Source organism: Mastigoproctus giganteus, chromosome 8 (assembly GCF_048544385.1).
Source record: "Mastigoproctus giganteus isolate SK-2022 chromosome 8, ASM4854438v1, whole genome shotgun sequence".
Taxonomy (NCBI): Eukaryota; Metazoa; Arthropoda; class Arachnida; order Uropygi; family Thelyphonidae; genus Mastigoproctus; species Mastigoproctus giganteus.
In genome coordinates this window covers 207815849-207840418 of record NC_143582.1, presented here as the reverse complement: position 1 = coordinate 207840418, position 24570 = coordinate 207815849, and the positions used below count along the sequence as shown (strand labels likewise).

General features: G+C 34.8%; 1 protein-coding gene across 1 annotated transcript in view; it reads left to right on the top strand.

Annotated features, from left to right (window-relative positions):
- The window catches only part of LOC150082232 (uncharacterized), a 1008282-nt gene that overhangs the window by 644651 nt on the left and 339061 nt on the right, over positions 1–24570 (top strand). The window contains exons 103-106 of the mRNA XM_090379191.1: positions 1529–1657; positions 7673–7764; positions 14459–14538; positions 23146–23341. Of these exons, the coding sequence (XP_090235317.1) occupies positions 1529–1657; positions 7673–7764; positions 14459–14538; positions 23146–23341 (497 nt within the window). The remainder of the gene's footprint in view (positions 1–1528; positions 1658–7672; positions 7765–14458; positions 14539–23145; positions 23342–24570) is intronic.

Genomic DNA, 24570 nt, shown 5'->3' with positions numbered 1-24570 from the left:
GCTATATTTATTACAAAATGCACATATTTATGATTACAAAATGCACCTATTCTGGATGACAGTTAACCTCTTTAATTGTTTTTTCCTATGCCACTATTTAGGTAAAATCACATTTCCATTTAAAAATCAGAGATGTGCATTAACGTACTTGCACCCTTTTGCTTCAGAAGTGAATCTGAATCTCTGTTTTCCATTAAACATTGCTGATTAGGCTGCTTTTAAGCATTAAAACTCTTTGCTTACTTCTATAGAGGTGTGGTTGAGTCGTTAATTTTGTGCAAAAGTGTTTAAAGCCACAAGTGTAGTGAAGTGTCGTGTGCAGGCTCTGTAAAAATTTATCTTAAAGGTTGGGTTTATATGTTTTGTGAGACAGAAAAACTGGTGTTTCTCAACCAAATAATTCTTCTAAATGACTGGGCGAAACTTTAAAATGCCATCCCTCATTAGATGAAAAGATCTTTATAATTTTGTCTTCTCTGACAGCTGTTCCCTGGAAGGGGGGGTGGCTATGTCTGAGCCTGAGCAACTTGGCCCATCCATTCCCCTCTTGCTCCTGAATATGGTCCTTCAAATTAACCAGTTCTTTCTTTAACTGACCAGTATTCCAACAAAGAATTAAAATAAAGTGCTTCCAAGCTAAATATAGCTTACCGTACAGTAAAACAACAACATCCTTTTAGTTCTGTAGATTTTTAGTAAATGTTTTGCATGTGAGACTGAAATTTCTACCAGAATTTCACCAGAACAGACGAAAATAGCAGCTTTAATTAATAATGTTGAAGAAGACAAAAGAAATTGCAAAAAAAAATGTTTGTTTCTGGTGGGGGTGGGTATTGTAACAAATGCAAACAATCAGAAGTCAACAAAACTTTTACATTTGTTGTTCAGTATTTCAACATAAACAATAGGATACAATTGAAACTGCTATGAGTAGATACTTTACCAAACTAAATAACAGAAACAATATCAAATTAATGAAAATAAAAATTTGAATTAATAATCAAATTGTGATACATAATTTTATATGGTAATGACACTAACTCTGGTGGAATAGCAAAAAAGGAAAGGTGTAATGCTTATTGTAAGTTGAATAATGAATTAAGTGAACACACGAACAAGGTATCAGCTGTCCATTTACCTTAATACATAATTATATTCAAACAGTTGGAACCCTATAGTATTAGGTTTTTCTTTATTAGCATGATGTGGAATGCCTTGTTTATATTTGCAAAAGAGGCCTTGTCTACATGGTGCATTTTTATTTTTTGATATAAAATGGTTATTCCAAATAGATCTGGAAATCTTGTTTGTTTTGTAGCAGTGCATACTATTTTAGCTTTTTTAGTGTAGTGTAAGTGAAAGTTAATTTAAAGTAAGTTTTTACACCAAAGTTATAATATATCTCTATTTGTAAGTCATTACATTATAATATTTATTTAGTATAAATGTGCAAATAGTAATCAACTTCTGTGCTTTTAAGAGAAGAAAAATATGTGCTTCTTTCAACTTATATTTCTCCTATAAATAGCCTGGTATGACACTGAAGTTAAAGTTTATCAGAAACAGAGGCATGAAACTGAATTAGAAGATGTTTTTGAGGAAAAACTTACTCCAGGTGGAACTAAAATTGATGTATGGAAAACTAAAGCTAAAGAAGGTAATTTTATACAATGATATATATATATATATATATATATATATATATATCCGATAATTCAAAATAAAACAAAATAAAACATAAAGTTATGTTTTTAAATTTTTTTAATTTAAAATTTTTAAAATTCAAAATAAAACAAAAATTATGTATCACAATTTGATTATTAATTCAAAACATTTGAATTAATAATCAAATTGTGATACATAATTTTATATGGTAATGACACTAACTCTGGTGGAATAGCAAAAAAGGAAAGGTGTAATGCTTATTGTAAGTTGAATAATAAATTAAGTGAACACACGAACAAGGTATCAGCTGTCCATTTCCCTTAATACATAATTATATTCACACAGTTGGAACCCTATAGTATTAGGTTTTCCTTTATTAGCATGATGTGGAATGCCTTGTTTAACCTGTGAAAAGATCAACATTTCTTGTGCGTTTTAGAGATGGTACAGATATCTCATTTATATTTGCAAAATAAGCCTTGTCTACATGGTGATTTTGATTATTTTTCTTATTTTATGTTTTTACATCTTAATTTTTAAGCCATTATTTAAATATAACTCAGTGGTAGTAGTGGGTTAATATGCTAAATAAGCAGCGCCTGTGCCGCCATCTATTCTTTTCTTTTATATAAGCTGGCTAAGCTTACATTATGTCAGTGGTGTGGCTCTGCTCTGGAGTGCTGTCTGTTCTATAATTTATTTCTGGCTGCATAAGGACCACCGCCATGCAAATCCTCTGCATTTGTGGATCGATCTTTGTGACGATTTGTATAGCGATTGAAATGCAGCGATTCCATGACCATTATTGGCCTCATGGTCTTCTGTCGATATGGGGCATAATGGTCAGTCTATTATTTTGATATTTTGTTTTTCTTTTAGTAGTTCTTTTAACCCCTTTTTTGGTGATATTTCACATTTTTTGGTACTGGTACCTTCGAGGGGGGTACCGCTAAATTATATTATAATTGGCATTATTTTAAATTTTATATCAGTTTTATTAATTGGATTTAAAGTGCTAAATTATATAGGGGACTATCGGCTACTGTTTATGTCTTATTACCTTTACTTCCCCCTCCCTGTTGGTTTATTTTTTTACGTTATTTTTATGTTAATTTTCGCTCTACAGTTTTTGCCATACTACTGGCTTATGGTTTATTTTGTTTTATTTTGAATTATTGGATATATCTGGGCTTAATGTGGAGGATGTGCATTTTGCTGCCTCTAATGATAGTTTAATATTTATTTATTCATTTATTTTTCTTATTTTATGTTAAATAATGGCTTAAAAATTAAGCCATTATTTATATATATATATTATTGCCAAAAAAAAGAAGAAAAAAAAATAAAAATATATATATATAACACTATCATGTGATATTATTAAGGGACAGTATTTATTTAATAATACAGTGAAAGCAGTAAAGTACATTCTTATAAAATAAGTAAATATAAGAAATTAATAAAATATAAGTAAAGCAATGCAACTTAAATATAAGTAAAGTGTGGTCACAATGCATATAACCTAAGGAACAGCCCTAAACTATGATTTTAGTTTAATTTCTGAGGATAGGTAGATTTGAAATTAATCATGGTTCTGATAGGGAAGATGAATGAGATGCAATTCCATAGGATTGCAGTGGTGAATATGGTGGTTATCTATTTGATTGTAACAGTGTAGAGACCATCGAGTCCATATCTTTAAAGATATCAAGGTGTTGAGTTAAAGATAATAGTCAGAAGAGAGGTTGCCATATATGCTTCTATTAAGAAAGCTAACTAATGATTATTTAGCCAGATTGAATGGAAGACACCATAGCATGTTCTCAAGAAAGCAAGTCCTTGACAAAAATAGCTGCTTGCAGTCATTTGAGAAGCAGATGATAGAAGCTTAGTCAGAACAAAATAGATAGGTGGTATCATGGGAGCATAAGGAAATTAATGTTATCTAAGATGCTAATTAAGATAGGAAGAGATTAAAGGGTGGAGTCTTGTAGCACATCATCTTGTCTGTAATAAAGGAAAAAAAAACACATTCTTTACTACAACAAACTAGCTAGAGGACCAGCAAAGTAATGTCATCCAGACTTAATAACAATAGTTTGTGCAATAAAAGAGTGGAGCTGATTGAATTATATATTTCGGAAAAGTCAGGGGAAAAAAAAGTATCTGTCTGATGAGAACTGATCCAAGACGTCTCTAGGATCAGTTCTCTGATGCATCTGGCATCCCTTTTGGTTTCTAAACCTTGAACAATATCTCTTAGTTGATATAAAATGCTTAGTGGGGTCTATGATTACCTTCCCTGAACACTCCTCATTTGGCATTTATACTTTTAAACAACATTAACTGCTCCTGCTGAAAAGTCTGAACCATTGTGAAAACAAAATCCTTTCCTTTCACCCTTGGCAGTAATTATTTCTTTGAATAAATCCCACTTTGGTACACTATGATCATTGTGATTGAAGTGGTATTTTTTTTTTTGAATAGGTATCGAAGGCTATAGTACTTAGTACCGTGCATGGGTTGAAAAAGATGAAGTATTCTCATATATGATGAATCACTGCTGATAACCAGGTCAAGAATATTGCTTTCTCTCATCTTGTTGTCTCCCTAGCATGTTAGCATGGAAAGCAGTCATCAAGAAATGTTGTACAACTTCATTCCATCATTAGCTAACCTCAAAGAAGCACAATTATTTATGTTGAGATATTAAGATTGCATTAAGAATATAATTCTGTTTACCATCTCCAATGCATAAGGAGACAGGTCACTTTCAAAACAAATTAACCCTCTATGAGGCATGATAAAAATATAACATTAGCAAGCACATTGGTGGACTTTCCTATGCCATTATTATGCTTTGTAATAAAGGCATGAAATCATTCACCTTTTGAGGCCAATTTTATTTTCAATCTATTGTAAATACAACTGTGAAAAATCCATTTTTTATATAATAAAAATGCATATTTTTAATTGATTTTTTTAAAAATTAAAACCCTCTCTGATGTGCTTTACACATGCACTTTAGACATGTTTTTATAACTTGTTTATTAATGCTTGCATGTGGGTGTTATCTTCACTGTTGGCAAACAAAACTTGAAATAAACAAAAATCGAAAACCCACTTATTTCAGTCATTGGATAATGCTGATAAATAACATCTGATGCAAGGGAAGCACCAGCATTGCCAGGTGCTATGATCATGTGTGCAGCCAGTGCACCCATTGAATGGACAATATGAAATCCATTAATCTTAAATTCACATTTTAGAGTACTTGATAATTATGTGCAAGAAGAGGCATAACAAGGTCTAAAAAAATATTTTCTTTTATGTTTTTATAGAAAAACGTCTTCAATAACAAAACAATTAATAATATAGATCAAAAGTCAAACCAATAAAAGGAAAACTAAAGTTAATTGATGTCACTTTAATTGAGATTTTTATTTTCAAATTTAAGTCATTTTGGTGTACAGTCACCACCAATATGCCTGGCAGAGGGTTAATAAAGAATTATTTAAGAACAACTATCTGAAAACAGACTCTCAGACCCTGCAGTGTGTAGCATTGAGTTCAGTATAGCTGAAAATTAAATGTAGATGAAATAATTGATGTTTTCAGCAGCCAATCATGTAAAGTTACATATTAAAATGTTAGCATATTTAATTATATTTATAACATAAAAATGAAAAAAAAAAGATAAAATAAAACTTTTGTGAAACATGCATAGTTCAGACAAAATTTCAACCGTAAAGAATTTGAACTTACGGCAAAAATAAAATAAAAATTATATCATAACTATGATTTTTCTTTTTATTTTATTTTTAACTTTTTCAAGGCTAAGAAAAATTTAATTTTTCTTAGCCTTGATTACATATAGATGCATCCTTTAAAAACAGCATCAAATAATTTTTATTTATTATCTAGATAAAAAGTGAGCTAAATAATGAAGTACATAGTAAATGTGAAATTATTTATCTCCACTATAAGTTTACTACGTACATTTTATATTGTAGTAATAGTAGTAGTAGTAGTAGTAGTGGCATATGATGCAAGAAAGCAAATGTATGAGCTTATGCAGCATCAGCCAACAAAAAAAAAAAAAAAAAAAAAAAAAAAAATCACACTATTCTCTCCAAATGCCTGTCCAGTTCCTCCTTAAATTTATTCAACCTATCAACTTCCACAATGACTGATGGAAGTTTGTTCCAGCAATTAACCACCCGCTGGCTAAAGGCAAATTTCCGCACATCTATTATACATCTGTCTTTTCTTAATTTGAATTTATGCCCCCTTAGCTTTGTAATCTGAACAAGTGGAAGGATCCCATCAGAATTCAGCGTGCTCAACCCATTCAAGGCCTTATATACCTCAATCAGATCACCGCGCAGGTGCCTAGTCTACAGCCACTGCAATTTGCAGAACTTAAGCCTCTCTTGGTAAGAGGATCCCTTCATTCCCCTCACCAATCTTGTTGCCCTTCTCTCTACACGCTCAAGCAAATCTACATCCTTCCTAAAATGAGGCCTCCAGACCTGTACGCAGTACTCAAGGCGTGGCCTGACCATTGCCTTATACAGAGGGATAATCATCTCCTTTTCCCTGCTAGCAAAATTCCTATATATCATTGACAAAACCCCATGACCTGCCCTGGCAGCCTGTCTGCATTGCTCAGAAAACTTCATATCTGCCTGCACAATTACTCCCAGGTCTTTTTCATTTTCTACCACCTTAAATGTAGTACCACACAGTTTTCTCTGGGGTTACTTCTACCCATATGCAGTACTTTGCATTTGTCAAGGTTAAACTTCAGTTGCCACTTCTTAGCCCATCTGCCCAAATTATCTAGATCCTGTTGCAGTAGCACACTGCCATTACTGTCATTAACAAAACTGCCAACCTTTATATTATCTACAAACTTCGACATTAAGCCTGATATACCTTCATCAATATCATTGATAAATATACAAAACAACAGTGGACCTAACACCGAACCCTGTGGGACACACTAATAACATTAGTCCAAGAAGAGCAGCACCCATTTCCCTTGTTCAAAAAAAATTCATCATGGCATTGGGAAATGCTTTTTATGTATACATAGTTGACAACAGAATTTTTTTCAAGTGTGCAACCCATTGTTTTCTAAAACGAGCTATATGCGAGTCACTTGAATTCGTGCCAAACATGTCTTAAAGCAATGGTTTTCAAATTTTAGTGAAAACCATTGCTTTAAGACATGCTTGAAAAACTTTTCCCTGTTTTAGCATGAAAACATTTTGATGGAGTCTCATGATTAACAGTATTCTTTTTATGCTCTAAATTTTTTCAGATTTTAAATAATGATAACAAATTTCAAGCATTATTTGCAGATCCACTGAAGCATCTCTATGGATCACCAGGGGTCTACGTACCAAAGTTTGAGAAATGCTGTCTTGAAGTATGTTAGACTTTCATATTAGAAGTTTTTAGGGTTAGGGTTAGGAAACAAGTGAATATTCCTTTACAGACTGAAACTTGACATTCTTTTTGTAGTCTAGTAATAATCTTTGACAGGGGCTCACATCTGGTGAGTATGGGCTTGGCACACCCAGGGTCCTGAGCTGGATATCATCATTCTTCTCTTTCTTGGTGATTCCCTTTTGACTCTCTCTCTCTCTCTCTCTCTCTCTCTCTCTCTCTCTCTCTCTCTTAGGGTAACTCGCAAATTTTTTTTTTGGCTGGTGCAGCATAAGCCTCAGGCTTCCTTGCACCATATAACTAATAATAATAAAGACATTAATTAGATTAATGATTTTTAAAATACAGTCCTCTTGCTACTAGGTGGCTTTACTTAAAAATAATACTAAATAAGTGTAATTCATTATTAATATAAATAGTGTAAAATATAAAAAGGATATATATTTATATTTTTATATTATTATTTATTATAGTATAATAAACAGTGAGAAAGTTAAGATTTTGAATAAGTTTAACAGATATCCATAATTGTTTATTATAATTTTTGTTGTAGGTGAACATGTAAAATTTAAACAAAGGTTGGAAGAGGAAGAACTTGCAAAATTACAACCAGATGTTAAGCGATACAAAACAGATACAATTTATGTAAGTTCTAATGTTCAATTAGTTTTACATGTTTTTTTTTTTATTATTCAAACTCCAAATTTATATTTTTCTTTAGTGTATTGGCTTATTTATGGTGTATTGGTGTCACAAAAATAATTTTCCTGTTGATTATTATTTTCACAAATAATAACAAGTGCAAAATAAGAAAAAATATAGTAATACTGATTCTTCTGATGAGTTAAAAGTTAGAGAAAGCAGAAATACAGCATGTCAGTCATTTTATATTAATAATTGCATAATTTTTTTTACATCGTAATAATCTGATTAAATTCTTGAAAGAGTTTGTTTATGCATGGGTAAGTTTTTTGATTAAGTTCTTATTTTCAGTTAATTCCTTCCCCATCATTTTTCAATTTATGTTCTTTTCCTTTATGCATTTTTGGTTTGAATACTTAAACATAACAACGTAACACAACATTACAATCAATGTTGTATTGTGATGTTGAATTCTGAATATATTAATTTTGCAGAAATACAAAAAGAAGTCTAAAAGAAAACATAAAATAAAAAACAGTGAAAAATAGTATGAAATAAAAACTTGAACTATAAAATGCATTAATAATATAACAAAAAGGAATGAAAAATAAAAGTGTGAAATAGGAAATCATGGCTGCTGTCGATGTACAGCAATTGTGTACTATAACTTCTTTCTCTTTATGACTGATATGCATTTAAAAACACTATATAAAAATGATTTTTGGTACTACTTGGTATATTTTACATGAATAAATGAGAAAAATGAGAGAAATTAAAAAAAAAAATCTGTCTATTCTGAGGGCATTTGAAAAGTTTGTGGCCTGAGTATGAAGGGTTTATTTCAGGAGTCTGGTAGCATGTTACTTTTCAACATAGTCTATTTTGGAGTCAGTAGACAGGTTCACCGATGCTGCAATGCATTGATTCCAGCTGCAAAGAAAGTTTTCTCTTGGACCTCCAGGAATGATCCACTGCAGCAATGACATCACTTTCAGTGGGAAAATGTATGCCAGCCAGATATTTTCTCAAATGAGGAAATAGGTGAAAGTCCGATGGTACTAGATCTGGTGAATGTGGAGGATGGTCCAAGATTTCAAAGCCAAACTCATGCAGTGCAGTCATGACAATGACAAACTTGTGAGCAAGTGCATTGCCCTGGCCCTGGTGAAACAAGACTCCTTTGCTGAGTTTCCCTCAGCATTTGTCTTTGATGTTTTCATGCGAATGGCTCACAAGATCTGTGTAATATTCCTCAATGACTGGCCTTTCTGGAGGTAATCCACTAGTAATACTCCATCAGCATCTCAAAAAACTACTTTCTCCTTGCCAGCAGAAGAAATCGACCTTGGCTTTTTTTGGAGGGGGGAAGCTGTTTTCACTGTTTTGACTGCTCCTTTCTCTCTGGCTGAAAGTGTTACTTTTCATCGTGGACTCACGTCTTATCCATGGTCACGTTACAAACCCTATAAGGAAATTTGCTGTATTGGCTTGAAAATGATGCAGATGTTAACTTTACTTCACAACCCTTGTGCATTTTGCTCTGCTGTCAACAACTTTGGAATCCATCATGCTGACACTTTTTTCATAGTGAGAACCACTGTTATTATGTGGTACACACATTCAGATGAGCTGCCTAAGATACTAGCAATGGACTGAACTTTCAGTTATCAATCATTCATTGCCAGATCATGCACACTGTCAATGATTTCGAGTGATTGATGTAGTAGTAGTAGTGGCATGTGATGCAAGAAAGCAAGTGTATGAGCTTATGCAGCATCAGCCACAAAAAAAAAAAAAAAATCACACCATTCCCTCCAAATGCCTGTCCAGTTCCTCCTTAAATTTATTCAACCTATCAACTTCCACAACGACAGATGGAAGTTTGTTCCAGCAATTAACCATCCGCTGGCTAAAGGCAAATTTCCACACATCTATTCTAAATCTGTCTTTTTTTAATTTCAATTTATGCCCCCTTAGGTTCGTAATCTGAACAAGTGGAAGGATCCCATCAGAATTCAGTGTGCTCAACCCATTCAAGGCCTTATACACCTCAATCAGATCACCGTGCAGGTGCCTAGTCTCCAGCCACTGCAATTTGCAGAACTTAAGCCTCTCTTGGTAAGAGGATCCCTTCATTCCCCTCACCAATCTTGTTGTCCTTCTCTGTACATGTTCAAGCAAATCGACATCCTTCCTAAAATGAGGCCTCCAGACCTGTACGCAGTACTCAAGGCATTTCAGATCTCATGTTTCAGATCTTCCACAGCATGGGTCATCTTCCTGGCTCTTCTTCCCTCATTTGAATTCTGCTGCTCACTTCTTAATCATGGAATAGGATGGGGCATCCTCCCCAGTATTGTAACCTATCTTCATGATATGGTTACAATATTGTAGCTGAACTGCCTCTGGCATTAATCCCTTTTTCCCCAAATATTGAATGACTGTACGTATAATATTGAATGACTGAATAATACCAAATTATGAATGACTGAATGATGAGACTCACGTCTCATTAATTTGAAGAAATTTTTTTTATCTTTCCTCATTCATACAACTTTCTTGACTTCAAGAAACCTGTAATTAAAAAAATATGTTATTGAAACTGCATGAAACTTGGTGGGTTACTACTTGACGTGTTATACATTTAAGTACAGAAATTTTTAACACTATACCACTACCCTTTCATACTCAGGTAATGCAGTGGAATAGTAGGGTTTTAATTGTCATAAATAAGTAGCTTGAAGGTCCTAATCTTGTTGGGCATATATCTTTTTGTGTTTAGCTAAGGAGCTTTACTTTTTAGTAAGAATATAACTAATTTAACACTGTGATTGTAACGGTATAGTGTAACATATATCTTGAACTTGATAGCATAAGGTATAATGAACTTCATAGCATAATATGTATCACTGTATTTAGGAATCTATTAACTTAGTGTAGTATTGTCAATTAATCAACTAAATTTATTAATTTTCATAGTTAATCAATTAAATTATATTTGAACGAAAATCATGCCCCAGACTAGAGCAGCAAAGCAACAGGCACAAAGCAGCAGGAATGCTGTTGCTCTGTGATAAATTCTCCAATTTATCACAGCCTAACAAAATGTGCAACTTGTGAAATGTTTGCAGACTTTCTGGAACAGGATATGATCCAGTCTTTGTGTGTGTGCTAGGTTAGGGAGTGTGAAGAAATTAGGCATAAATTCAGTGTTCTGATGAGTGTTTATGAGAGTTTAATGGATAGGGTACATGCCCTTGATGCTTGCAGTTACCCAACTCAACACCAAAGCTCACACTTGTGCATCACACAACACAGCAGCAATCTCCAAGGAAGAATTCATTGGTACTACAGGAGGTGCTTATTACCAGCGACTCTATTATTAGGGAAATGGGAAATATGTTGGGCAAGAAGGATAGGTGAAATAGGACCAGGGTATGCCTGCCAGGTGCAAACGTAGATGATGTTGTAGAGCAGATATCTTTTCAGGACCCAAATGATATTAAGAGCAGAAGATCTGAGGACTTACTTAACAAGTACAGGGCAACATTGGGAAAAATCATGACTTAGGATTTCTTTAGGGAAGGGGATGCCAGAAATTTATCAAACTCTAATGAGAAGCTAAATGACTGTGATAACTGAAAGGAAAATGGAGGAGAAATTGTTGAAGATGGACAAAAAAAAACCTGAAGTGGTTGGAATCTGTCCAATTATATTAAGGGAGGCAGCAAAGGAGGTAAGTGGAGGTCCCTATGGACTGGAGATGTGTGAATGTATCTCCAATTCATAAAGGAGAATCAAAGGCGACATGAGTAATTACATACCTGTTAGTTTAACATCTGTTCCAGGGGAAATAATGGAATCACTAATTAAAGAAATAATAGTAATAGAGGCATGTGATGCAAGAAAGAAAGTGTATGAGCTTATGTAGTGTAGTGTAGTGTAGCATCAGCAAAAAAAAAAAAAATTCACACACAACCATTAAATTCACACAACCTCTAAAAGTTTGTCCAGTTCCTCCTTGAATTTATTTAAGTATCAACTTACACAACAACAGATGGAAGTTTGTTTCAGCAATTAACCACCCACTGGCTAAAGGCAAATTTCCGCACATCTATTCTACAGCTGTCTATCCTCAATTTTAATTTATGTGCCCTTAGGTTCGTAATCTGAGCAAGCGGAAGAATCCCATATCAGAATTCAATGTGCTCAACCCACACAAGGCCTTATACACCTCAATCAGATCACCTTGCAGGTGCCTAGTCTCCAGCCACTTCAATTGCCTTATACAAAGGGATAATCACCTCCTTTTCCCTGCTAGCAAAATTCCTGTATATCACTGACAAAACCACATGACCTACTCTGGCAGCCTGTCTGCATTGCTCAGAAAACTTCATATATGACTGCACAATTACTCCCAGGTCTTTTTCATTTTTTATCACCCTAAGTGTAGTACCACACAGTTGGTACGTTCCTCTGGGGCTACTTATACCCATATGCAGTACTTTTCATTTGTCAATGTTAAACTTCCGTTGCCACTTCTCAGCCCATCTGCCCAAATTTTCTAGATTCTGTTTCAGTAGCACATTACCATTGCTGTCATTAACAACCCTGCCAACCTTTGTATCATCTGCAAACTTTGACACTAAGCCTGATATACCTTCATCAATATCATTGATAAATATACAAAACAACAGTGGGCCCAACACTGAACCCTGTGGGACTCCACTAATAACATTAGTCCACAAAGAGCAGCATCCATTGATTACCACTCTGTCTTCTCCCACTTTATCACCCTTTTATTCATTGTAGCAACTTACCCTTAATACCATTCTGCTCCAATTTGTACAGTAGTCTTCTATGCGCAACAGTATCAAAAGCTTTCCTGAAATCCAAGTATATGATATCAAAGTTATTTTTTGCATCCAGTTCCTTTGTAACCACATCAAAGTATTCAATCAAATTTGTCAGACAAGACTTTCCCTTAAAAAAACCCATGCTGTGACATTCATCTGCATTCACATAGTAATAACTGAGAGCAAAGTGGAGGAGAAATTGTTGAAGTTAAACATAATGCAGGACATCTGGACAGGCATACAATTATACTGTAATCACAGCATGGATTTGTCACGAGGCTGCCTTATCTAATAAATCTGATAGGTTACTATGATGCGGCGACCAAGGAACTAGATGCAAAAAATAATTTTGACATCATATACTTGGATTTCAGGAAGGCTTTTGATACTGTTGCACATAAAAGACTGCTGTACAAACTGGAGCAATGTGGCATAAAGGGCAAGTTACTGCTATGGATGAAGGGATGGTTAAGTGGAAGAAGACAGAGTGTAGTTATCAATAAGCACTGCTCTTTATGAATTAATGGTATTAGTGGAGCCCCCAGGGTTTGGTTTTGGGCCCATTGTTGTTTTCTATATTTATCAATGATATCGATGAAGGTATATCAGGCTTAATGTCTAAGTTTGCAGATGATACAAAGGTTGGCAGGGTGGTTAAACACAGTCATCAGGGTGAGCTACTGCAACAAGATCTAGGAAAATTGGGTTGATGGGCTGAGAAATTGCAGTTGAACATTAACAAATGCAAGGTACTGCACATGGGTAACAATAACCCTGGAGTAACTTATCAACTGTGTGGTACTAAACCCGGGGTAGTGGAGAATGAAAAAGACCTGGAGTAATTGTGCAGTCAGACATGCAATTCTCTGAGCAATGCAGATATGCTGCCAGGAAAGCTCACAGGGCTTGTCAATGATATACAGAAACTTTACTAGCAGGGATAAGGAGGCGATTATCCCTTTGTATAAGGCCATGGTTAGTTGGCATCTTGAGTATTATATACAGATCTTGAGGCCTCACTTTATACAGGATGTAGATCTGCTGGAATAGGTGCAGAGAAGAGCAACCAGACTGGTAAAGGGAACAAAAGGTTGCTGTTATCTATAAAGGCTTCATTTCTGCAAATTGCAGCATCGAGACTAGGCACCTATGGGGAGATCTAATTGAGGTGTTTAAAGCCTTGAATGGATAGAGTAAGCTGAATGCTAATGGCATTCTTCCACTTGCTGAGACTACACACATGACAGGGCATACATTGAGGTTGAGGAAAAATGTGCAGAAGTTTGTCTTCAGCCAGCGAGTGGTTGATTGTTGGAACAGGCTTCCATCTGTTGTTGTGGAAGTGGATGGGTTGTATAAATTCAAGGAAGCAGACAAATTCTTGGAGGGGATAGATGGATGAAGTATGGAGGTTTTTTTTTTTGGCTGATGCTATATAAGCTTGCTTTCTTACATTATTTTCCATTACTACTACTACTATTACTACTACTCAGGCTACAAACTTTTCAATCCTCCCCCCATATTTGGGAGTTCAACCCTCTTGACCCTTACACACAACTCATGCTGCACTCCCTTTCCATTATTTCCTATGGTAAATTCAATTTATATATTTGTAATTTACATAACACACTTTTCAGGAATGTGGTTATCACATAAATCGAGAAATGGCTGCACATATATAACTGTGTGTGTGTGTGTGTGTGTGTGTGTGTGTGTGTGTGTGTGTGTGTGTGTGTGTGTGTGTGTGTGTGCGTGCGGCAACAGAGTGCATGCTTGTCTTGTAACATTTGCATCTTAATCTCATTTTTGTCAACTCACAGGTTATCTTTTATTTCTTTCAGTATGATGAGAAAACAGGAGAAAAGCGTGTTGAGCAACAATCCCAGGTGCAATATATGGCAAAAACTTATGAATCCCAAATGTAAGAAACTTACTTTTTTAAAAGAAAATGAGGTTTTGTGGGTGTTCATATAATTCATTCCATCATTAAAATATTACACTCTACAGTGTACACATTAAACAAGTTATTCTGCAAACAAGAATATACAGTATAAACATCAGAGAAACACCATTTATTTTTGTCTCGTGTAAGGAAACAATGTATGCACACGAACAGGAGGCTGGTCTAGGCCCTGAAATGTTATGCATAGATTCTGGTTTGTAGAATAAATAGTTTAACCTTTACACCATGGATTGTAATGTTTTATCCAAGTAACATGCAAAATAATTGGGATTGTTTTTTGAATTTTTTTTATTGCTAAAAGAAGTATAAAACTTTCTAAAAATAGATTATGTTAATTATAGTTTCCAAATTTTTTATTCTATAATCCTGCCCCATAATAATACTGCTGCTACTAACACCATCAACACTACCACTAAGTCATGAAACTTAATTAGTAGTTTTCATTTTGCTTAATCTTATTCCTAGTTCATTTCACAAATATACATGGTCTCAATTCTAATCTCAATGATGTCCATTTCCACTTGCAGTCTACCAAACCCCATGTACTTTTTCTGACAGAATCTCAGTTATCGGTTGATTCAACCACTGCTCATCTCAGTTGCCCAAATTATTCACTGTATGATTCCTTTTGCCTCAAAGGTGGTACTTGTGCATATGTCCGTTCTGATATTCCCTGTCAGAGACTTGGTAATTTGGAATCTCCTCTTTTCGATCTTGTCTGGCTTAAATGTCTCCACCTCATTGTGTCAAATTCATCTGTTGTCTCTACCGTTCTCCCAACTCCACTAATCACTTGGAGCTCTTTGACTTCCTCTCTTTGCAACTTGACTTTCTCCAGTCCAACTTTCCTAATATTGAAGTAATTTTCCTTGGTGATTTTAATGTTCACAACTCCAGCTGGCTTCCGTTTCCTAGTCACACCGACCCAGCTGGTCGAAATGCTGAGGCTTTTGCAATTACTAATGACCTTGCACAGATTGTTCATTTACCTACAAGAATACCGGACACTCCTAAGGATGCAGCCAACACGCTTGATCTTTTTCTCACAAACAACCTTTCTTAGTACACGGTCGAAGTGAGTGGTTCTTTGGGCACCTCAGATCACAACTTGGTGATTGTCTCTTCTCCAATGGAACCTTTATCTCATGGCTATTCCCAACCTCGTATTGTTTGGCATTACAAGAATGCAAAATGGGATGACCTGCGAGATTTATTTTCTTCTTTTCCTTGGTTGGATTACTGTTTCAAAACTTCTGATGTCAACATTTGCTCAGATTGTGTCAGTGAAATTATTCTTGTAGGAATGGAATCCTTTATTCCACACTCCACTTTAAAATCTCATCCTTTATCTAAACCTTGGTTTTCCAATAAATGTGCTAAGGCTGTTCAAGAGAAGAACGTTGCATATCGTAATTGGTTTGTTTCCAAATCTTCAGTTTCATTTTCTGCCTACACCAAAGCTCGCAACAATTGTAAAGCAGTTATTAATCAGTTCAAACTAGATTTTGAACAGGCTAAGAGTAGAAAACTTGCTTATTACCCTAATGGTAGCAGAGCATTCTGGTCTCTTGACAAAGCTATTGGCCGCAACTTTTGCCCACCTCTGCTCCTGCCTCTGTCAAAACCAAATGGTTCTATTGTCACTTCAGCCAAGGATAAAGCCAACCTGCTAGCATTCAATTTTTCTTCCAACTCATATATTAATGACCTTGGTAAAACACATCCCACCATTCAATGCCTCCTGTGGTCTTCCATCAAAAGGATGTCAGAAGGATTTTGACGAATCTTGATGCTAAGAAAGCTCCAGGTCCTGATGGTGTTTCTCCACTTGTTGTCAAAACCTGTGCTCCTGAACTTACTCCTGTTCTTTGCCACCTTTTTTCACTTTCTTATTCCAAAGGTGTTTTTCTTTTTGCTTGGAAATATGCTCATATCTAGCCAGTTCCTAAAAAGGGTGACAAATTCCTCCCATCCAATTATCACCCCATTGCAATTACTTCTACTCTTTCTAAAGTAATGGAGAAATCAATTAACTGCCAACTCTTAAACTACCTAGAAACCTTTCATCTGATCAATGATCACCAATATGGATTCCGTCAGTGTCGATCCACTGGTGATATTCTGGCTTATATTACCCATTTATGGACAAATTCAATGGAAAAGTTCAGGGAAACACAAGCAGTTTCTCTTGACATCTCAAAGGCTTTCGATTATGTTTGGCATAAAGGTCTCCTAAACAAGCTTCCATCTTATGGTTTACCAACTGTTTTTTGTAATTGGTTATCCAGTTTTCTCTCTGACCGCACACTGAGGGTGATGATAGATGGCTCTCTGTCTTCTAACTTTCCCACTAATGCTGGTATCCCCTAAAGTTCAGTTCTTTCCCCCACTCTTTTTCTCTTGTATATTAATGACCTTCTTCCATTGACTGGAAATCCTATCCATAGTTTTGCCGATGATAGCACATTGCATTCCACTTTCCATATTGAGAAACCTTGCCCTGCTCAATCAGCTTCAACTTCTCGAATATCTGCTACCAATTCCTTAAATGCCAATCTCCAGGTAATTCTCCAGTGGGGCAAAGACAGTGTCTCGCAAAAAGGATTCTTCTGCTCCTATGCTTATCTTTGGTGTCACTCTGATTTCCAGAAAAAATTATATATCTCTTTTGGGGATTACCCTGACTTCTAATCTCTCATGGCACAAGCACATTACAAATATTGCTTCCTCTGCATCCAAAAAACTTGGTTTTCTCTTTTGCTCTCGGCGTTTCTTTTCTTCCAAACAGCTGTTCACTCTGTAAAAATAGCAAATCCGCCCTACCATGGAATATTGTTCCCACATCTGGGGCGGCCCCCCAAAACCTCTGTCAGGCTTCTAGTTTCCATTCAGAAGATGGTAGTTAGGTTAATTGATGACTCCTCTCTAACAGAGTCTCTCCACTCGCTGTCTCATAGACGTACTGTTTCTGCTGCATGCCTTTTCTACAGATATTTCCATGGGCACTGTTCTTCTGAATTGGCTTCCATAATTCCTGCTCTTTCTTTTAAAACAGTCCGAACACATGCCATCACCAGCCAACATCCATTTACTGTCCAACTTCAAACTCACAGAACCAACTTTTCATCTTCCTCGTTTATTCATTCAACTGCCGTTTTCTGGAACAACCTTCCCTCATACATATTTTCTGAAAATTACAGTCTACAGAAGTTCAAGTCTAATGTCAACAAATATCTTCTTTTGTCTTCTCAACCTCCAACCCAAGCACGGTACCAAGTACTATAGGTTCTAATACCTCTCGTGTTTGGGGTTTTCAATAAAAAAAATATATATATATTGTCAAAACATTTTGATGTGATCATAAGCACTAGGTAATGTAATTTTTTTTTTGCTAATTTAGAAGTCGTAATTGTATCAGTGGTTTCTTTCAAAACTAGAGATATCATTGAACAGCAAGCCAATGACAACAGCATCTGTGAGATTTGCTGTCTCATGGAAAGCTAATTATATTGTAAAATCTTTTGAACTTACCAGATCAGAAATATATACTCTTATGAAGGGACGAATGACATCAATTGCAAAGGGCATTGTAAATGAGGTGTGACAATGGATGACTCCAATTCTTGAAACTTTAATACAGTAGCCAACAAATAAATTTCTTTTATATTTGGTACACCTACCAGTTGGCCAGCAGAGTTTATAATTTCATTTCAACTATTTTTATGGCAACTGCATACCACCACAGTTAATAGTAAGCCATGCAGTTTTTGGTGAAACATACTGATTTGACCAGACAACATGTACTTTAGCATCTTGGCGCATTATAGCCTTAGTTGCTAATGCGCCAATAAAATCCAAACTTTAGCATCTTGTAGTTCTGTTGACTGAAAGCATGATATCATCAAAATTGCTCTGTTAGAAATTAAGCAATCTTTTGTAAACAAACAAGCAATAAGTATTCTTTCATAGGAAACTTGAACAGACAAAAATAACCAATTTCACTGGACAGTCAAATTCAAATATTCTCAAAAAGTCGTATTTGGTGTTATTACAGATTGGAAATCATAATAAATGTGTTTCTGTTCCTTTACCATCTGCAATTGATGTTGTTTCAAATATGACAAAACACATCAAACAAATTACAAATTATTGTGTTCCTTTATCAATTGTTGAGTCATATAAATAATGTGGCAATTGATATGCATGAGTAACTTGCTTTAAGAATACATTATAGTGGTTATTTTGCCACTTTCTTAAAACAAATAAATTGCAAATAGACAATTTGACAGATTTATCAGGGTTTGTTGACAGGCATTGACAAGGTGTATTTTTACTAATTCTGTTGAAGAAACGATAGTGTTCTGAAACCTCTGCCACAAACCTCTTAAAGTGAGAAATTTGAATTGTAATCTGGCAGATTTCTTTGAAATATTGAGCTATTTCAAAAAAGTAGTAAAGTCCTTGAACATAAACTGAGAATGGTATGTTGTCATACATTTTTATGGATAGTGTTACATCTAGGACAAACATGTTTTGTGAATACATTTTTTTTTTGAATTGCCATATTCTTAAAGTGAAGGGAATAATAATAATCAGAGAGACATACCTATCCAAAATAGCTATGGCGTGCTCTCTCTCTCTCTCTCTCTCTCTCTCTCTCTCTCTCTTATTATAATCCACTTTTGATTGGATTGTATTCTGCATTGTTTTCTAATTTCCTTACTTTTAGCTCTATCTCTCAATTTTTTATTAGTTTATTTTCCTTAATGTTTTCATTTCTTTAGTTTATTTGTCTTATTTTTACTGTTGTATATCATGTCTCAGCTGCATGTGTTATGATAGTCTTACTGTAGTTTTATATATTTTAACTTTAGATTTCTGTGTAATGTTTGAATTAAACTACTTATTGAGTTGTTCATAAACTATTTGTTTGTACTCCATGACAGTAAATTTCATTCCTTGTTCTATCATCTTTCCTTCTAATTCTAATTCATATATTAATGGTTATTTCAATATTGTTAAGTTCTTTGTTTTCCCTATTTGAATACTTCCACATTATACTCTTTTACTAAAATTATGTGGCATTCTTTGTAAATTGTATTTTCCCCATTATTATTGCATAATTCGCATACCAGATTATATATATATTATTCTAATTCTTTTATTTACTTTTCAATTCATCCATTATCAAACTAAACAGAGCAGTACTCAATGAGTCGCTTGTCTTATTCCTTTAGTTGTTTCTATTTAATGTTATGAGTGGACTCCCACAGGGTTCTGTGCTGAGCCTGTTGTTGTTTTTATATATATCAGGCTTGATGTCTAAATTTACAGATGATACAAAGGTTGTCAGGGTGTCTATTGACAGTAATGAAGGTATGCTGCTGCAACACGTTCTAGGAAAATTACATGGAGTTTAACATTGACAAATGCAAGATAATGTGTGTAGGCAGCAGTAATCCCAGAGTAAGATGCCAACTGTGTGGTACTACAGGGTAGTGGAAAATGAAAAGGACCTGGGGGTAATTGTGCAGTCAGATATGCAGTTCTCTTAGCAGTGCAGACAGGCTGACAGGACAGCTCATAGGGTTTTGTCAATCATATGCAGGAATTTTGCTAGCAGGGATAGAGAGGTGATTAAAGCAATGGGCAGGCCACATTTTGAGTACTGCATACAGGTCTGAAGGCCTCATTTTTGAAAGGATGTAGAGCTGCTGGAATGGATACAGAGAGGGCAAAGAGATTGGTGAGTGGGAACACAGGGGTGCTCTTACCAAGCAAGGCTTCAGTTTAGCAAATTGCAATGTCTGGAGACTAAACACTTGTGAGGTGATCTCTGATCGAGGTGTTTAAGGCCTTGAACAGCTTGAGCAAACTCAGCGTTGAGATTCTTTGCCTTGCTCTGACCACACAAATGAGGAGACACAGATTCAAATTGAGGAAGGATGTTGCAGAATAGATGCGCAGAAGTTTGCCTTTAGCCAATGGGTGGTTGATTGTTGGAACAAACTTCCATCTGTTTGTGGAAATGGATAGTTTGAATAAATTCAAGGAAGAACTAGACAAACTATCGGAGGGGATGGATAGGTGAAATGGAAATTTTTTTTTTTTTTAGGCTGATGCTGTAGAAACTTGCTTTCTTGCATCTTTTGCCCCTACTAATGCTAATACTGTTTCTTTCTTATAAGGTTTAAGTTTTGAGTTCAGGCCTCATGGCTGTGGAAGCTGTGAGCTCTACTATTTGAATTGGAAATCATGGATTAAAGCTATGGTCTCACTGAGATAAAGAATTAAAGCCAGCTCCTCAGTCTCTTCTTTCCTCATGATTGTTTGTAACATCCCAAATAAAATTGTTATAATGAATTTCTATGCCATCTTGTTTCCCTTTAAGAATTAAGATATTACATCATTAATTTTTATTCTAATTCAGAAATAGGCTTTTGTTAACTCTGCAAAAAATATATAAATTAATCTGTTATACTCTTAACGATTTTTCTGTTATCTTCTTTATCCTAACTGTTGCATTTATGCATGATCAATTTTTCATAAATTCTTACTGCTCATTGCTAAATTTTTTAAATTTTATTTTATTCTTTTAATATTACCTTCGTATATAGTTTCAATTAATATATATACAGTATATGAGGGGGCTTGTAAAAGATTTGTATTCACCCAGAAGTAGTTGTGATAGAAGTTTGAAACAAACACCATGTATTATACTTATTCAACGTAGTCACCAGACAAAATGATACATTTTTGCCTCCTCTCAATACACTTCTTCAGACTAGTTTTGTAGTATTCCTCTGATTGTCCTTCAAACAATGATTTGGCAGCAGAAATCACCTCGTCATTGGGGGCAGCAAAGTGTTTTCCATGAAGGAAGGACTTCATGGCAGGAAACAGGAAGAAATCTGAGGGTGCAAGGTTGGGGGGAATAAGCAGGATGTGGCAATATTTCAAACTCACATTCGTGGGCACAGCTCACTGTGGCATGTGAGGAATGCACAGGGACATTATCGTGGAGCAGGCACACACCTTTTGACAGCTTTCCTGTCTTTTTTCTTTTATAGCAGCATGTAATTTTATGAGGAAGTTGGAATAACACTTTGCCATCACAGTACCATCCTTTTTAAGGTAATCTGTTAGTATTACACCATGCTGAACCTAAAAAATGACAGCATCACCTTGCCAGTATTTGGCTTCACCTTTGCCTTTTTGGGAGGTGGTGATTCTACACGCATTTTCAAAACAATGGAAGCATGTAGTTTTGGGATCATAGTGATGGATCCAAGTTTCATCCATGGTCATTTTTCCAGAGCCATTGGAAAAAAAAACTCCTCTTGCTTTTCCTGGTGCATCAACAATGTTTCATGTGCACATTGTGTCCTTTCCTTCTTCTGGGCAGCAGTGCGTAGCACACGCTTCTTGATTAGACTGGGGTTCGAGCCTGTGCCCACCAAATACGGAGGCTGCGGAAAGATCAGGGAATGACCACCACATATCCCCGGAGCAATATGGCCTTAGTTGCTAATGCTCCTAAAAAACAAAAAAAAAAAAAATAAAATAAAAAAAATAAACCTTCTTCTGGTAAAGGGTCAGAAGTCTGGGAACTCATCTAGCAGACACTTTACTCACATGAAACTTGATGGATGATGTTTTCCATAGACCCTACACTAATTGGAGCTCTGCAGCTAGTTCTTTGGCATGAATACAGTGTCAAAGAACTAGCTGCAGGATTAATGCCCCAATTTTTGCAATACTCTCTTCTGTTACAGAAGTTGCTGGGCATCCTGGGATTTCTTCATCATTCATTAAGGTTCTTCCACATTTGAATTGTTTACACCAATGTGCAACAGCACTCTACCCTGGTCAGTCTTCTCCATAAACAGCCACACATGTCTGTGTAGATTGTTTTGGATGTTTTCCGTTGCAGAAAGAGGAACTGACTCACTGATCTGTATTCCACTTCATTCAGTGCTGCAAAACAAAAACAAATGAATTGTCAGATTTAAACCAACATTTGTGTGTGGATGCTATAGTTTTCAAGTTAACAAAAAAAAAAAAAAATCTTTCTATTGCAATACTTTTGGGTGAATACAAATTTTTTTGAATCCCCCTTCATGTATACATATAAATTAGAAACTCTATAGAAAGATTTCTAAATATATATATATATATATTAGAACCAGGACTGAAGATAACCAAAGATTTGTTAATCTTTAATAAAGATCAACAAGTCACTAAATATCACCAGAACAAATATAATAAGGAAACAAATTACAAATAAAAATGTGATAGAGAGCTAACAGTGTTGAAATGTACGTACACTTTTGCTGTTCATTTTATGACCACAGTTTTTTGTAGCTCCTGTAAAATTGCATTTTTAGTGATGGGCACTTTTGAATAAGAACTTCACAAATCTGGTTATGCATTTTTATATGTTTTATACTGAATATCTTTTATTTTGAATTATTTTTGAAAAACCTCTTGATCATTCAGAGATTCTCTCTGAATCTCTTTTATTTTGAATTATTTTTGAAAAACCTCTATGTGATTAACTTACAGGGATCAAATAATTCAACCACCACCAACATCTCCTGAAAGTACTGTCTATGGAAAAGAGGTGCACACAAGCAAGCAGAAACAAACGCAGAAGGAACAGCAAGGTGATTTAGAAATTACACGGCATACTACAGTCACTGAAACAATGGAACAAGAACATAAAGGAGTCACTAAGGAGAGAAAAGTGGCTGGTGTTGTGGTGAGTTCATGGAATGTTTTATAAAAGCAATATTAAAGGTGCAAAACTAGCTGATTCTTATTTGAAATAATAATATTCATTAGTTGTGTTAGAAAAAGAAATTATTTTGAAAGATATTACTGCTCTGTAGAAACTACTGATTTGTAGTTCCTTCAATAGTAAATATGCACTACTCTTAATTCTAGTGAATAGAACTTAACTGTAAATGCTACAATTTTTAATATAAATCTTATTACAAAATTACTTGCATATTTAAATAGCATACATTATGTTTTTTTTTTTTTTTTTGCTTTTGGTGAAAAATTAGTACTTATGTACATCACTAAAAATATACACAACTTTATAAATTAATTAAAACTTAACTTTGTATGCATATTTAGAAAGCAATATGAACTTTTAATAACAGTGTGAAAGACAACAGACAAGGACTATAGTTGCATAGAATTAATTAAGGAGAATAAAAATAAAACTTTTGTTGTATAAAATAAAGCTGTAATGGATCTTTTTTTGTACTATTCTCTAAAATTTTCAAAAAATGGTTTTTGCTTTGGATGCATTTTCCTTATTTTCTCATTTCCTCTATTTTCTTATCTCCACTACACTTGCTGCTTTACATAAATGATGCATATAAATACAACAATAAATAACAACAATAAAATCTGCAAATTTATTTTTAAACACAGATTTCTAAGATGAATACTTTCTTCCGCTTTGTCTGTAAGCAACATCATTTATAAAACATTGTTAAAGTTCATATTGTGAGTAACTTAATGTAGGAATAAGTGTTGTTAAAAAAAACTTCTGGACCAAATTTATAGAAATGCTAACAGATTTCTTTAAAACCAAAAAATCTGATTTAACACAAAGGCATTGTAATGTTTGATATCATGTGTTGGGCCTTGGAATGAAGAGTACCTACTTAGGACCTATTAACACCAAACAAAGAGTACAAACACCAAAAGATCTTGCTCTCTCTTTCTCTCTCTCTCTCTTAATGAAGCCCATGAAAATAGCTACATTTGTAACCTTAAAGAGAATGACATGAACCACCTTAGAAGCAGCAAAGGTGGCAATATCCTGTTATGGATACATTTTTTCTGAGTCCACAGGCCATTAGGTCCTGGCTGCAATGAGCCCATAAAATCAGGTTTGGAGGTTCTTACTCTAAATGGTAAGTGCAGTACCATATCATGGTCAGAATGCAAAATTTAGTTTGAAATCATGGCTGC